Source organism: Marmota flaviventris, chromosome 4 (genome assembly GCF_047511675.1).
Source record: "Marmota flaviventris isolate mMarFla1 chromosome 4, mMarFla1.hap1, whole genome shotgun sequence".
NCBI lineage: Eukaryota > Metazoa > Chordata > Mammalia > Rodentia > Sciuridae > Marmota > Marmota flaviventris.
In genome coordinates, this window is record NC_092501.1 from 881,646 (window position 1) to 897,628 (window position 15,983).

The window sequence follows — 15,983 nt, forward strand, 5'->3', positions numbered from 1 at the left end:
GCACAATGCAGTGCCACCTAATTCTGGTTGAGGGACCCCGAAGAGGCTTCTGGGGTCTGTGTGTGTGTGTGTGTGAGTGTGTGCATGTGTGCCTGGGTGTGCAGCATTAGACGTGTGGCGGGCTGGGCAGGGATCAGCTGTGGGCATCGGCAGGCAGACACTGCGGACTTACCTCCAGGTCAGGCCGGTCCCTGGGGTCCTCCGCCTGCATCTGGCTCAGTAGCGCCTCCAGGTCTGGGTTCAGCCTGGGTTCCAGCTCGGACTCCGCCACGTACTCCAGGGCAGCCTTCAGTGTGGCCCCCAGAGAGTAGATGTGAGCCTGCGGCAGCAAGGAGCCATTATTTCCGGCTCTGCCCAAGGGCACCCTCTGCTGTGCTCAGGACCCGGGGCACCTGTCAGTCCGGCAGGGCACTGCCCACTGAGGCCACTGTTCCTGGAGGAAGCAGCAGCAGCCACGCCACTCCAGGGTCCCAGAGGCCCCACCAGCACCCTCTGCACCCCTGTCCAGTCCAGCCACAGTGGCCCTGTGGTGCAGACTCAGGCCCCCGACGCTGACCCACCTAGGCACTCTTCAACAACAGCAGGGAAAATGCGGGTTTGCTTTTTGTTTGAAAGTGGGGGCTTTCCGAGCGTACTACAGGGATACTGCCACATCGATGTTCATAGCAGCACAATTCACAATAGCTAGACTGTGGAACCAACCCAGATGCCCTTCAATAGATGAATGGATAAAAAAAATGTGGCATTTATATACCATGGAGTATTACGCAGCACTAAAAAATGACAAAATCATGGAATTTACAGGGAAATGGATGGTACTAGAGCAGATTATGCTAAGTGAAGCTAGCCAATCCCTAAAAAACAAATGCCAAATGTCTTCTTTGATATAATGAGAGCAACTAAGAACAGAGCAGGGAGGAAGAGCAGGAGGAAAAGATGAACATTAAACAGAGACATGAGGTGGGAGGGAAAGGTAGAGAAAAGGGAAATTGCATGGAAATGAAAGGAGACCCTCATTGTTATACAGAATTACATATAAGAGGTTATGAGGGGAATGGGAAAAAAAAAAACAAGGAGAGAAATGAATTACAGTAGATGGGGTAGAGAGAGAAGATGGGAGGGGAGGGGAGAGGGGATAGTAGAGGATAGGAAAGGCAGCAGAATACAACAGTCATTAATAGGGCATCATGTAAAAATGTGGATGTGTAACCGATGTGATTCTGCAATCTGTCTACGGGGTAAAAACGGGAGTTCATAACCCACTTGAATCTAATGTATGAAATATGATATGTCAAGAGCTTTGTAATGTTTTGAACAACCAATAAAAAACAAAAGAAAAAAGAAAGTGGGGGCTTTCCTAACTGTGCGCCTGAGAGTGGGCCCTCCTCGTGGTCCACACCAGGACACCACCCATGCCGAAGGCCGGCCCCAGGTCCTGGTGGGGCCGACAGCGGCCTGCTGTCCCCTGTGCCACGCGATGCCATTGGACCTTGGGCACTTGAAGAACACACCAGAATGGCTGGGATGGTGCTGTGACTGCAGTGGCTTCTTATATTAATTTGGGGGAGATCAATTTTTTTGCAGAATAATTTCTCTATTGCCGAGCCATGGCCTATCTTTTTTGTTAGTTTTCTCTTTAACCAACAGGTGACTGGACACTCCATTTTCCCACTGCTGGGAGGGACCCAGGGCCTCCACGTGATACTCCATGCCCGAGTGTGGGCTCTCTGCCTCTGGCTTGCTTTCTTGCATCATAGTCCTTCCTGCTTGTTGGCACCCTGGTTTCTGTGGGCTTTGTGGCTATTATTATGGGACATATAAGCTTCATTTCTAGCTGGTAATTGCCAAAGAGGGTGCCATTTGCTTGGGGACGTGTCTTGCTTCAGCTGGCCTCTGACATTCTCTGTTCTTCTGGGGTCTAGGTCCACAGACGTATTGACAGACAAGGTAATTCTGCCCCGTCCAAGATGCACCCTGCACAGGGTCCATGTCACTGCAGTGTCCTGAGTCTGTCCTGTCTCCTCGTGCTCACACCAGGACCGTAAGCCACCCCACTCCTGGCAGAGGGATAATGGCCTGGTCTCTGCTCACATGCTGTGAGGCCTTGGCCAAACCACAGACCCTCTCTGAACCTCAGGGGATCCTGAGTGTCGTCCTTCACAAAGACAGGGGCAGTGGTGAGCACAGGGTCTGAGAATGGCTAGAGAGGACGTAGGCAAGAGAGGGAGGCCATAGCCCTGCCCTCTACCACCTTCCACCTTGTCTGTCTCACAAGCCCCTAGGCCTCTGGCCAGTGTCCACTCAGATCCACACAGCTTCTCTGTGCCCCGCACTTGCTGAGCACAGGCCCTGGGTGGGTGACACACCAGCCACACAGCCCGTCTCCTGGCTGGACCCCTGGACCCACAGTGCTCAGGGTCATGGGCTGGAGGAGGCCCACAGGGCCAGCGCCCAGCAAGCTCAACTTGTGGGGTCTCCTGAGCAAGGACTAAGGTGTTCGGTGTGTCCGGGGATTCAAAGAGCCCAGGGGTCAGTCTCAGAGGTGGAGGGGAGATGGCCCCAGGAGGGGCAGCTGCATGGTGCCTGGAGTATAGGATGGGCTGGGGGAGGTTGTTCTTGAGGCTGGAGCGACAGGGAGGCGTGTGTGTGTGTGTGTGTGTGTGTTGGGGGCAGGCCAGCAGGGAAGGAGCAGGGCCCAGCTGCATTGATCAGCACCATCACGCTGTGACTGGACAATGGGGTCTGGGGTACCAGGAGGGGCACAGGTGAGGGATGGGGTGGCTCAGCCTGGGTGCAGCCAGCAGCCTAGGCCCAAAGGGCTAGTACCTCAGTCCAGAGACCCAGGAGGCCGGGCAGGGTGCCTCTCCGTGGTGTCCACCTGGCCCTGCCACACGCTCCTGAGAGCAGCATGGCGCCTGGAGGGTGAGCTGGCCATGGGCACCTGCTCCTGGCTTGGTGTGCACCTGAACGGGGAGAGGGCTGTCCAGGTGGAGGTGCATCTGAGCCCTGCGCTCCTGAGGCCACGTGCAGCACTTAGGTCATACAGGGGTCCTGCAGCTCCTGGCTGAGGGCCCCAGAGCCAAGTTCATCTGGGACAGATCAGAGATCTCCAGGCACCTCAGGCTGGCTGGGATGATGGGCCCCCTGTCCACGTGGGAACAGGCCTTGGTGCACCTGAAGGGCCTTTCCACAAGGCAAGGTAGGAAGGACCCACCTGCTCTGGGGGTAGAAGAATGGAACCATGATTGTTATCTGGGAACTTAGAAGTTCCTTGGCATTCGACAATTCTGAGGTGAGGACCTGGGGCCCTTCCTCTGTTCCCCACTCACCAGCTCCCTGGGTGCTCCCTGGTTAAAAATACATTGAGCCCTGCTGCCCCCCACTGTCCTCCTGGAGAGCTTCCTGTGAGCTGGGTGGCTCTGGCCGGGGGGGGGCCTCAGTGCCTCTGCAGACACGGGAGCTCAGCACCCTCTATGGAGAGAGCCATGTCTGCCCGCCAGCAGAGCCTGGATCTCAGTGCACTCACCTCGATAGCCAGTAGGGTGAGTGGGCAATAAGTTAAAACAGACCAGTGCGACAGAAGACCCAGACACAGCCCGACGCATGGGCTGGGGTCACATCACAGGAAGCTGCGTCCTGCCCAGGGAGCACGAACCTCTCAACAAAGAGAACCCCAGCAAACCACAGACAACTACAGCACACAGACAGCCCTCTGCAGCCACAGTGCCACCGAGTTAGGAGTTAGGAGCAGAAAGAAAGGCCTAGTGCGTTCAGGGGGAAGAGAGGGCTGCTGGGCCTGAATGCCCACCACTGACCCCATGCTCATGACGGGAGTCGCCTGGCCAGCCCTGCTGAGTCCACCCTGGGAAGCAGGACAGCACAGAGAAGCTACTCTTAGCTCTGTGTGCCCTGGAGCCCCTGAGGGATGGTGGGTCCCGAGTGTGCAAACACCCGCTCTGGCTGTGTGGATGCTGCTTATAGGGATATGCAGTCGAGAGAACCCATGGGGCTGTGTGCTCAGGTATCATTTTTCTGTATACATATCTCAATGAAAAGTAAGAAAAGCTCAACCCCTTCACAAGACTGACTGACTCATGGGCTAAAGAAGGAATCTTGGTGGAAATAAAGTTCTTAGAAGCAAACGCTATGTGGCAAAGCTCACAGGATGCGGCAAAACTCACTCGTTGAGGGAAATTCATAGCCTTGTGTTGTCAACACGGATGTTGGGGAGAGGAACTAAAAATGGTTGAGCAGGGTCCAACTCAGGTTAGAAAAGGAACAGACCCCAAACTCAAAACAAGTAAAGGGAGACAGAGTGATCAACATAAAAGAGTGTGCAGCCAAGAGAGAGCACAGACCCTGAACAGACCAGAAAGCAATGCTGTGCGGCCGACAGGAGGGGGAAGTGCAGGTGCAGACTGGTGCTCTGGGTGCAGGTGGCAGTCTGAGGACCCCTGGCTACAGGAGGGCATCACTTGCAGCCAACCCTTCTACCTGAGCCCACTGTCATCTGCTGAAATTGACCAGAAAACCCACTCGGAAGAGCACAAACCAGGTTAGTCCTGTGACTATTAATAATCGGCTGTGACAATGAACGTTTCTGCCAGGAAACAGCGAGCTTTGCTGGACTGTCAAGGACAGATCATCCCCTTCTTAGACATGCAGGGAAAACAGGGCTGTACAGACAGGCCTCGGACCACCCCGGTGCCCAGAGAGGGAAGACCACCAGCACCCACGGAGCGTGCAGGGGGTTCACAGAGCACACTCCCGAGTCCAGCTCCACTGCATGTAGGAGAGAGGACACCTGGCCAGTTTCCTCGGTGGGAAAGGGCAATTTAATACCAGGAAGTAAATAGGTAAAGTCTTTTTTTTTTTTTTTGTCCTGAGGATTGAACTCAGGGGCACTCGACCACAGAGCCACATCCCCAGCCCTATTTTGTATTTTATTTAGAGACAGGGTCTCACTGAGCTGCTTAGGGCAATGCTGAATTAATTGCTGAGGTTGGCTTTGAACTTGCAATCCTCCTGCCTCAGCTGCCCGGGCTCTGGGATGACAGGAGTGCGCCACGGCGCCTGGCTGGTAAAGTCAATCTGGATGACAGCAAAGGAACGCCTCACAGACGCGGGCAACGGCACTGGTGATCAACGTGATCAGTGCAGCAGGGCCAGTGTCTTGCGGGGAGGGTGGGGCGCACTGTTGGACGGGGCAATCCTTCCCCAGACAGGAGGAACCCGCACTGTGCCTCGACCCCTGGCTCAGCACCCAAGGAAGGCAGCCCCAGGGAGTGACCCTGCTGGTTAGGTGGGAGATGAAGAGCTGAGGGAATCTGTCCACTACTAGAAACAACACGGGAGTTTGCAGATGGGTGGGTTTAAGGTTAGGGTGGTAAAGCGACCTGTCCTTCTGTAGACTAGCAACAAGCAGGAGAAACTGCTACTAAAACACAACGTCCATTTCAGAAGAGAAGCAGAATGTAACGAATTTCTGAGAACAAATCTAATAAAAATCTCACACCCACGACAGGTAAAAGCTTTAGCTGTTGCTAAGATGTTAAAAAGACCACAGCAGGTAAAAAGCTGTCAGATGCTCACAGAGGAGACCCGGAATCTAACTTAAAGCCACTCCCGCCACACGCCAGCAGAGCTTCCTGGGACTTGCAGAGCGGAGTCCAGAATCCACCTGGGATCAAGTGCCGGAGCAGCACCACTCTGCAGGCACAGCCCTCGTGGCACAGGGCTTGCTGAGCACTGGGGGGTCTAGAGGCCAGTTCTAGTGCAGGGATGGACCTGGGGCGCCACAGGACAGAGTCTGCTCCCGTGGCAGGGAGCCGGTCCACTAACTGCACTGGCAAGTTGCCTGGGATGCGGAAGGAGGAGAGGGGTCCCTGTGTCACACTGGGAAAGAGTGGACGGACTGCTTAGTCTGACTTCGTCACTCAGTGGTGTGCACTTTGGGCAGTGCGTGGCCTGGTACACCGTGAAATGCCCAGATTTTGATTATTAATTGTAGTTGAATAAAAAACAACAACAGCCTCAGTGTGAAGAGGGGCTGGGGTTGTGGCTCAGCGGTACAGTGCTTGCCTAGCATGTGGGAGGCACTGGGTTCGAGTCTCAGCACCATATATAAATAAATGAATAAAATAAAAGTCCATCGACATCTAAAAAATATTGAAAAAAAAGATTACGTGTGAAGTACAAAGCTCTGAAGCTCTTGGTGGGAAACATCAGCGAATACCTGCTGGGCCATGGGGTAGAAGCCCTTGGAGGACACACGCTGCAGCAGCGAGGGAGGACACTTTGCCTGCTGCCCACAGAAGGACCCAGGCACTCGGCCACTTCCCTGCCAGCCCCCCTCTCCCCTTCCCTATCTGCAGCCTGCAGGGACGTCCTCAGAGGCCACTTGATATGCTCTCAGCAGGAAAGGAAATCACAGTAAGGACAAATGGCCCAAGGCCACCCCTCCAAACACACACTGTCCTCAAGGTTGAAGATGGGGCCCAAAGGCAGCTCCCCTGGGGTCAGCAGGAGCACTCAGGGGCCAGTCTGGAGCCCGCTGTAGTGGCCAGGGTGGCCAGGTCACCCCCAAAGATAGCAGGAGCTCGGGGCTCAGTGGCTTGCCCTCCTGAAGCGCGTACCTCAAAGGTGTTCCCAGTCAGGTCGAACTCTGGGGGGACAAAGGCACCCTCGGGGTCATCTGGAGAGGAAAAGAAAAGGCGTTGTTCTAATCACCTGTGAAGGAGCAGGCGGACAGACCCACTGAGCAGACCCAGCCAGGAACCTCCGAGCAGTCAGGAGGGCCACTGGTGCCCGGGTCATGTCCACCTCTCCATCCCGCCCCACTGGAGGATGGTCCAGGCATCGGGAGAAGCAGTGGTTAAAAAGAGGACCCTTAACCATGCTACAGGGGAAGGGGACAAGGGTTCTGTCCCTCTTCCTGAAGGAGCACCTGGGAAGTGGCCCAGCAGCTCTGCTCTCCCTGGGAACAGTGCAGGGCGCCCGCCCACCTGAGACAGGTAGCCTCATGGTCAGGTCCCCTGTGTCCTGTGGCCACTCCCCACAGACCAGTAGGGAGAGGAGGCTCTGGGGTCTCCCATTGGAGCAGGGCCCCTTGGGGGCTATGGTGGGTGGCTCAGGCTGGCACAGCCCCTACTGGGCTCTCTGAGGGCATGTGTGACAGCCTGGGGCAGCGGGAGCCCGCCAGCCACCCAAGTCCCATGGGCAACCGCCTTTCACCCTCTGTGGTACCTCGGGCCGAGGATCCCATCGGGCTGCAAAGGACCCTGGTCTCTGGGTCTGCACTCCATCCACATGGCTGTTGGCTCACCCCAGGAGGGTGCCTCTGCCCCGCCGGGCCCACCCAGCAGCCTGCCCTTGGCCTCACCGCTGAGCTGCTCCATGAAGCACACGTTCCCACTGGTATTGAAGGCCAGCGTGTCGGGCGTGATGCACAGCGTCTGGAAGATGGCCGCGTGGGCGACGCTCCGCATGGACAGGCAGCACTCCAGGCACACAGCCCAGGCCTCCTGCTCGCTGAGGCCGCTGTCCCGCAGGGAGAGGATGTCAGCCAGAGACACGTTCTCCTGCCAAGACAGGCCTCCGTGAGCCCACCGAGGGGCTGCCCCAGGCAGGCCACACGCCCAACACGGAGCAGGGCTCTCAGGAAGCAGGTGGCTCGCAGCAGTCTCTCATGGGTCGGAAAGGAGTTTCAGGCAGGACTTTTCCATTTATGATCATTACTTATGGGATGGAGTCTCAGGATGTCTCAGGCTGGTCTTGCGCTCCTGGGTGCAGCTGCTCCTGAGTGCTGAGCCTGTAGCAGGGCCCCCACATCCCACTCTAGCCTCTTTTTTTTAACCTTTATTTTACTTATGTATTTATATGTGGTGCTGAGAACTGAACCCAGTGCCTCACACGTGCCAGGTAAGTGCACTGCCGCTGAGCCCCAGCCCAGCCCCCAACCCCACTCTAGCCTCTTAAAATCTACCTGTTTATTTGTGGTGCTGGAACCTAGGGGCTTGTGCTTCCTTGTCCCACCCAAGCCCTCACCACTGAACCACACTCCCCTCTTGGCCTGGTCTTTTTTTAAAAAGACTCATCCCACTGTTCTCTGGCAGTCGAAACTGTGATCATTTGGCGAACCCCAGCATGTGGCCTGAAGCAGGTGTCTGCTTATGCCGCGCTGGAACGAGGCTGTGCTCCCGGGAGGCTGGTTAGAGCCTGTGAGCTTGTGCCCAGCCGGCCACCTGCTCAGGGACAGCCTGGCTTGGCAGGCTCACAGCTTGGCCAGCACACCGAACTGTGCACAGGCTGAGCCACGGGTCGATGCCTACAGGCCATGTTCCAGTGCCCAGGGAGCCGCCCAGTGGACGAGGTAGCCAGCCTGCGATATGGTCACGTGACATTCAGCCACACCTGCATGACGGGAACATGTGTCCAGACACTAGCTGTGGGCAGTTCACACAGAGGACCCTGCTCAGCCTCCCCACGCTGAGCCACTGCAGATCCTGCGTAGGCTCCCTGGACACAGTGGCCAGTACCAACACCACATTCACACAGGCACACAGCTGCCACACGCACTCTTGCACACATGAGCCCACATGTCCCCACCTACCACCTAGGCACATGCATGCACACACATGCACAGAAACACACTCATCCACTCATGCAGTAATATATGCCCACATACGTCCACACACATCACACATGCTTACATATACACAGCTGCACATACACGTCCCCACCCTCAGTCATACAGTCACACAATAAATACTATGCCAGCCACACCACCCACACTGACTCACACCCACCCACCAGACACCTGGACTCCAAGGCTCTGTCCTGGTCAGTGCTCCTCACCGGCCACCCCCTGTGTTCGTGTTGGTGCACTGCCCCACCTACAGGAGGTGGTGGGAGGTTCTGAGGGAGCCGGGCTGCGGCGCTGGTCCAGCAAAGGTGTGGGCACTCTCGGAGAGACGCAGATGGGGGAGGAGGCAGAGCTTCAGCCTTGGCCGCAGCTCCACCAGGACACAGGCTGTTCTTCGATTGTGGCCAGGAGCTCAGGTCCTAAAAGGTGTGCCTGTGTCCAGGTGGCCGGCACAGGATCCCCATAACCAGGGGTGAGGGGACCAAGGGCTCCACGGTGGGGCCTGGGTCTGCCCTGCCGTGCGTCTCTGCATGTCTGCCCGTCCATTTCCCTCTGGAGTCCAGGGAGGGGCTTGTAGTGGCCCTTCCCCAGACCTTCCAACTCATTCTGTGTGGAGATGCTGACTGCTTGCTCCTGGCTGTTCTGGTTTGAATCTAGAATGTCCCCAAAGGCCCCTGTGTTGAAGGCTTAGTCCCCATGCCACCGAGTTCAGAGGTGGTGACCCTTGAAGGCCCTGACTTCATCAGTGGGTGAACCCCTTGGTGGATTCGCAATCTGAATGGACTATTGGGAGGTGCTGGAAGCCTTAGCAGGCAGGGTTGGCTGGAGGAAGTGGGTCGCTGGGGCATGGCCTTGGACGATGTCAGGTCCTTCCTGACTGCCATGAGCCGAGCAGCCTTCCTCCTCCATGCCCTTCCACCACGACGCTCCGCCTCACCTCAGGCCCGGAGGCATGGAGCCCGTCAGCCATGGGCTGAACCTCTGGACCCATGGATCCCAAAAGACCTTTCCTCCTGCGAGTTGTTTTTAGCAAGTGTTTCATCACAGTGACAGGAAGATGACCAACACACTGGCTGATCCAGGTCCGATGTGGGTCTCCCAGAGCCACCCAGGGCTCCTCAGGACCCAGCCCTGCCATGGGACCTACACCCACATACCTCACAGTGCGCCTCACACAAGTGCCCAGTGCAGTGCACACACACAAGCACACATGTGCACACATGACACACACAAGCACAATGCACCTCACACAAGTATACAGTGCAGTGCACACGCACAAGCACACACACAGCACACATGTACACACATATGCACACACATCACAAACACAAGCACACAAATGCACACGCACAAGCACACACGTGCACACAAGCACACACGTATACATACACACACAAGCACACACTAAGTGAGGCGCTGCCCATGCAGGCCCCGTGGTTCTGTGCCACTTTGAGGGACAAAGCCCGCCCACGACATGAGTCTGCGCCAGGCCCAGTCCCACGGCAAGGCTGCCGACACCTGCTGCCTCCTGCTCACACTGGCCAGCAAGCCCGCCAGCTCACAGACTGTGCCGCCAAGAGAAGAGAGCCTCTTCAGGCAGGGCTGTCTTGTGGCCCGCAATACCACCTCCTTCTCAGGCCCCGGGGAAAGATGCTCCTGAGAGTCAGGAGCCTTGCCAGTGCTGGGCAGCTGCATCTCCCAGAACCTGTCCATGCTGCGAGGGTCCAAGTGTGGGAAAGCAGAAGCCCTGGGGGTTCCCTGCATGACTTGAGTGAATCCATGGGGTGCAGAGCCACTGCTTCCGGTGGGGCTCAGGCCTCTTCCAGCACAAGGTCATCTGCGCCCTGGAGCTCTCATGGTACCCCAGGCCCTGCGGGCTCCCCTTATCCTGCGCAGAGGGACCCCAGGCCTGGATGCTGGGCCCTGGAGCCACCCGCCCTCTGAGGCCTGCAGTGGCTGAACCAGGGGAGGATGTAGGAACTTAAGATGAGTCTTGGCTAAGGGGCCAGGGGATAGGATGAGAGACCGGGAGGGAGATGGGCAGCGCTCACTGCCACTCAGCCTTCATCCAGCAGAGCCCACGGCCACTCATGAACAGAGCCAGCCACATGCCTGCACTCACCTCTAGAAGGGGCAGCTCTCAGCCTGGTTGCCAGGCAGGTCCAGGCTCCAAGTGAAATATGCTTAGCCCAGCTGCAGGGCCCTAGAGTGGGTTCCATGAGGCTCAGTGGGCCACAGTAGACACTTCCAAGGAGGGGGACATGCTCGGATGCGTCCAGTTGGCCTGGGCTCCTGAAGAGGTCACCTGTATAGACCCCCTGTCCGGCACACACACAAGGGTGCACACAGCTGGGGGCATCATGGTGCCTACTGCAGCCCCTCTGGCTCCTGCCATCTAACCTAGCACTTCATCTGCTGGGTGCAGGCCCAGCTCCTTGGGTGGTGAGAGGGTCCTGCTCACCCTTCCTCAATAAGGAGCTGCCCAGGGGGTTGTGGGTAGGTTGAGGGAGGTCACCCAGATTTTGTTCCCTGCTAGGCAGGAAAGAACAGTCATCATCCTGCAGTTTTGTGGGCCCAAACCCAACCTCCATGCCTGGGGGGAGGGTGACTGGAGGACAGCTGGATGGGACCTCCCACCCCACCCCCAGGGGCTGTTCTCCAGGGCAGAGGTGGTACTTCAGCTCATCTCCAGTCCAGAGGGTGGGGCACTTCTCTGGTAGTGCAGAGGGTCCAGCTCAGGGCTTCTGCGCATTGAGGGGACCTCCCCCCACTGCTCAGACTTTGAGCCTGGATTGCAGGGGACCCAGAAGTCACTGTGCCTGTTTCAAATACACTTCTGATGACCAATTGACTTTTGAGGTGTGGTACGTTCCAGTGGGACTTCTAACTCCGAACCAAATTCACTGCTGAGAGCAAGGGGCACGTGGCAGGCCCCTGGGCGGCCTGACCCCCACCGGATCCGCAGCCCTGGCCTGCCCTCCCAGGAGTCCTTCCTCCCCTGTCCAAGGCTGTCCCTCCAGGCAGCTCTCCCTGGGTCTCAGGCTGCCTCCTGCTCTGGGTCCATGGGTTTGGGTGCAGGTCATATGGAGTCCAGGAAGGCACACTGGGAGATGCTCCTGGCTGTGGCCCCAGCCACCTTGGGTCCTGAGCCTAGCCCCACCCCAGGAAGTTCTAGAAGATACTTTCTGGGTTTGACAAGGGTGAGACACTCTGTCCCCTCAGGGGAGGCATGGGATAGGAAATGCCCTGCTTGGCACCTAAAGGTGCCATCATCATCTCCTAGCCCGCCCTGGTCTGCACCCTGACCTGGGCCTAAGCCACCTGGCATGTGTCTGCTTGTCCTGCAGCCACAGTCCTGCCCAGATCTGATGTTGCTGTTCTGCCTCTGATCCCACATCCCCTGTCCAGAGCAGCTGGAATCCATGGGAGTCCAGGAGGGATGGCTCCTCCCAGAGGCTGGCTTTGTGCAGTGCTTGGGCAGAAGGTCTGCGCTGTGGGTGGAAGGTCCTCTGCAGTATGCCTGCAGGTGTCCTGGGATCCAGGGTGGCAACAACTTCCAGAACCTAGCCAGGCCTTGCTGTCCACTCACTGAGCGCTGCGGGGTGCTGGTCTCGCTGTTTTCCAACAGGCTGCTCCTACTCCTGCTCCCACAGCAGTAAGGGGGCATAGCCAGCAAGTAGGTCCTGCCCACACACACCATTGTCCACCTTGGTCATCGCCATCTGGTGGCTATGGAAAAGTATTCAGGATGGGCACATTCTGCATCCCGCTGACTGTAGTGAACTTTCTCTCGACTTTGCCAGCCATTTGGACTTTCTCTGGGTCATGATGGGGAAGGGCCATCCTGGGCCTGCTGTCTATAAGGTTCACTTCTTGACCTCATTGGTCCCATGTGGTCTGTTGTGTCCTCATTGGCACTGCCCTGGGAGCTGTGCTCTTTGGAGGCTCCTGCAGCGATGGCCTCCAGGTGACATGGCAGCTGCTCTCTTCCTCACCCTGTAGGACAGGTGCCGAAGGCTGACAGGTGCAAAGCACATTTCTCCCACGCGAACCAAGCCAGGCAGTGCAGGAGGCATGACATCTGGACCCCAGGCCTGCTCTCAGACACGGGACATCCGTCGATTCAAGACTGGGCCCTGGGCACCCCACTCCTACTAATAGGAGAGAAGGCAGCACCCTCCCCTGCTGAGAGACCCACCTGAACTTCCCACTGGACACCACTAAAATGGCAGTGTCACAGAGGAGACCCTCCCACGCACCGTGCACATGGAAGCTGATGCAGTCTAGGGGGTGCTGGTACACTCCTGTGACAGAAGGCAGCAGGGCACAGTGGGAGGGGAGGGCAGACCACGCTTGAGGTGCAAGGCTTGTGTTCAGACCTGGCATTGCCCTGTTTGGTGCCTGCTGCTGCCTGCAGTGCCGGGCACAGAGCAGACCCTCCAAGCTCAGCAGCTGGTGCACAAAGGTGCTGTGTGCAGAACCACATTCTCAGATCTGCTTCCAATGGCGACTAGAGGGCGAATCTTCTGAGGGGTACACTGAAGCGTGTCCTCTGGGGGAGTTTCTGAAGGCTGTGGCTGAGGACACCCTTTCTTTTCCATCAAAGACAGGGAGATATATAAAGGTTTATTTATTTCCTGGCTTCTCCTCTCTGCGGCCTTTAATTGCACCAAATCCAGGCCACATCGAGGGTGGGGGCAGTGCCAACCCCCTGCACTGTCCAAGTGGCCTCTGGGTGGCCAGGCAGCAGCAATGGATTCCTTCTTCCTCTGGAGCTCACTCCCTGGGGAAGTGTGGGGCTGGCAGAGGGGACAGGCTCTGGGGACTGCAGCCGTGGGGCCTCTGCTCCGGGAACGTTCTGACCAAGTTCCACTCATCAGTGGGCCAGTTTGCCCACAAGGGCTGGAGCAGGTCTTCAGCATCTCACTGTCCCCAGTGGCTGCAGAATGCTGTATTCCTCAACAGAGAGCCAGTAGTCCAGGTTGGAAGCTCTCCCAAAGACCCCATGTTCTGCAAGGAGAGGGCGTCCCCGGGGGGGTGGCTGCACCCTCTGGGGGCTGCTTTCATACTTGTTCAAAACATGGAGTTTGTGCATGGGACTCCAACATAGCCTGTGGGGCCAGGTGGGCCCACCTCTCTGTCCCTTAGGGGTGGAGACCACAGGCAGAGTGCCCGGTGGGAGGGTGGGCCTGCCTCAGGTTCCCAAGTCCAGGGCAGGAAGCACAGCTCAGTCCTAGGGACGGACGCTCTCACCCTGCAATGACCCTCCACCCACGCTCGTGAAGCTGGCCGACTGCAAAGGTACACAGTGCCCTATACTGACCGGTGCTGACGGTGCCCCACTGTCTACCCAACAGTTATAAGAAGCCCACCCCAAGCTGGGCACCAACTTCTGCAGTGACAGCTTCCACTGCTGTCCCATGAGGCATGCCAGCAGCGCTGGGAGATATGAGAACAGGGACTCCCAGCGGCCACCACCTGCCCCGCGGGGTCTGCGGGGGCGGACGCCGCCCGGCCCTCCCCGTTCCTCCACTGACCTCTGCGCCAGGGCAGGTGGGGTCCCCCAGTGTCCAGGGCTCACCTCGTCCTCCGGCAGAGTGGGGAGCGGCTCAAAGTCGTAGAAGTCCAGGTCCTTGCCTTCCTCCTCATAGAAGCTGGCGGCGGGGTCCATGGCCTGCATCCTACGTGCTCGCCCGGCCTGCGCGGCGGGCTGGTGCTTCGGCCACGTCGGCGCCCCTCGCTGGCCCTTGCGTCCCCGCGGGTCCCTGCCCCGCAGCTGGCTCCCCTGGGGTCCCCTCCCGGGAGGTCCCCTCTGAGGCTGGCCGCCGCCTCTGCGCCCGCTGGGCCGCGCTGGGCACCACCGACTACGCGCGCCTGGCCGCCATGGCAACGCGCCCGCCGCCTGCCGCAGTGTCGCCCGGCGGCGGCGCGGGGGACGCCTGGGGCGGGGCCGGGGCGGTGCCGAGGGCCGTGTCACTTCGCCGGCCCGGGGGCTCCGCGGGGCCCAGGCGTCCTCCGAAGAGACGTCGGAGTCCAGGGTGAACGGCGCGCCGCCCGCGCCCGCCGCTGTGACTGTTAGGGGCGGAGCCACTTTGGATCCGCAGCGGCCGGCCGGGTCTGTGCCCACCCCTGCACGCCCAGGGTGTAGGGGCCTAGCCCACCAGGAGAACACCACAGACGGTGACCTTTGCCTGATTCCTGTGCAGTCTCCCCTAGGGACCAGCTAGGTTGCAGCAGTCTCCTCAGTGGCCGCGCAGGTGGCTGGAGGACAGGGCGCTGGGCTTCCCTGAGCACCAGGATGAGTCTTGCTGTGGTGGGGCCGACAGCCAGGATGTTTGCCCCTCAGCATAGCAGAGACCCAGTTCCCCGCCTGCCCCTCTCCCCACTCCCCAAGCTTTACCCAGGGCTAGGACTCCTGCCTCCCACCTTTCCACAAAAGGGTGCACAGTACTCTGGTCATCTTGGTGGGGTCTCCCCATGCCTTAGAGAGCAGGACTGTGGGTCAGGTCTCTCAGGAGAGAGGACACTGGCTGGGCTCCCCCTGCAGCTGGCCCTAACTCCAGAGCTTGGCTAGGAGGTTCTTAATAGTACTCCTTGTGACAGGTCCTGTAGAGCCTAAGAGTGCAGTGTGGACAGGGACACATTCTGTCCTTGGGGCAGGTTCCCACAGGCTCCTCCTTGCTGGCAGGTGTAAGGGTCACCCAGGACCCTGGAAAAATGGCTGGAAGTAGTTGGGTGCAGCCCCACTGTTCAAAACCTGATTCTAAGCATGGCATGCTGGGGTGCACCTGTACTTACAGCTACTCTGGAGGTGGAGACAGGAGGATCACTTAAATCCAAGAATTGGAGGTCGGTTTGGGCCACATAGTGAGACCTCATCTCAAAAAACAAAACAAGACCTGGCTCCAGGGCCAACCAAGTCAGCTGAATCAAACTTTGTCACTGCCCCCCTGGGTTGTTTAGGAGTTAGGATCAGTAGTCAGGGTGGGTTGGGGAGCACAGGAAACCACAGTTGGAGAAAAGACATCTCATAGTTGAGCGGCCTTGGCCAGCTGGCCCTGCTCTTTCTCTGGGCACCGCATAGGGTCTGCAACAGCCCTAGCCCTAGCCCTAGCCTCAGGAGGAGGGGAGACACAGCCAGCAGACCTGTTCCAGCCCCAGGCTGGGGTGGCATCCGTCTTTGGAACCTGGGTTTGGAGGTGCATGCTCATTTGTCAAAGTCTGGGTGTGGGTGGGGCGCCTCTATCTCCCCTGCCCCCTGTGTCCCTCAGGGAGATCTGGGGGTGCATGGCCACAAGGAGAAGACCACAGCCTGGTGCTGGTGGAGGTGGGTTTTGTC

General features: G+C 58.2%; 1 protein-coding gene across 1 annotated transcript in view; it reads right to left on the reverse strand.

The window, feature by feature from the left end:
* Positions 1 to 14,324, reverse strand: part of Kndc1 (kinase non-catalytic C-lobe domain containing 1) — a 46,865-nt gene extending 32,541 nt beyond the window's left edge. Inside the window, exons 1-4 of the mRNA XM_027924941.2 lie at positions 14,226 to 14,324; positions 7,382 to 7,580; positions 6,636 to 6,694; positions 173 to 319 (exon numbers count right to left, since the gene is read on the reverse strand). Coding sequence (XP_027780742.2) covers positions 173 to 319; positions 6,636 to 6,694; positions 7,382 to 7,580; positions 14,226 to 14,324 — 504 coding nt within the window. The remainder of the gene's footprint in view (positions 1 to 172; positions 320 to 6,635; positions 6,695 to 7,381; positions 7,581 to 14,225) is intronic.
* Between the last annotated feature and the right edge of the window lie 1,659 nt (positions 14,325 to 15,983).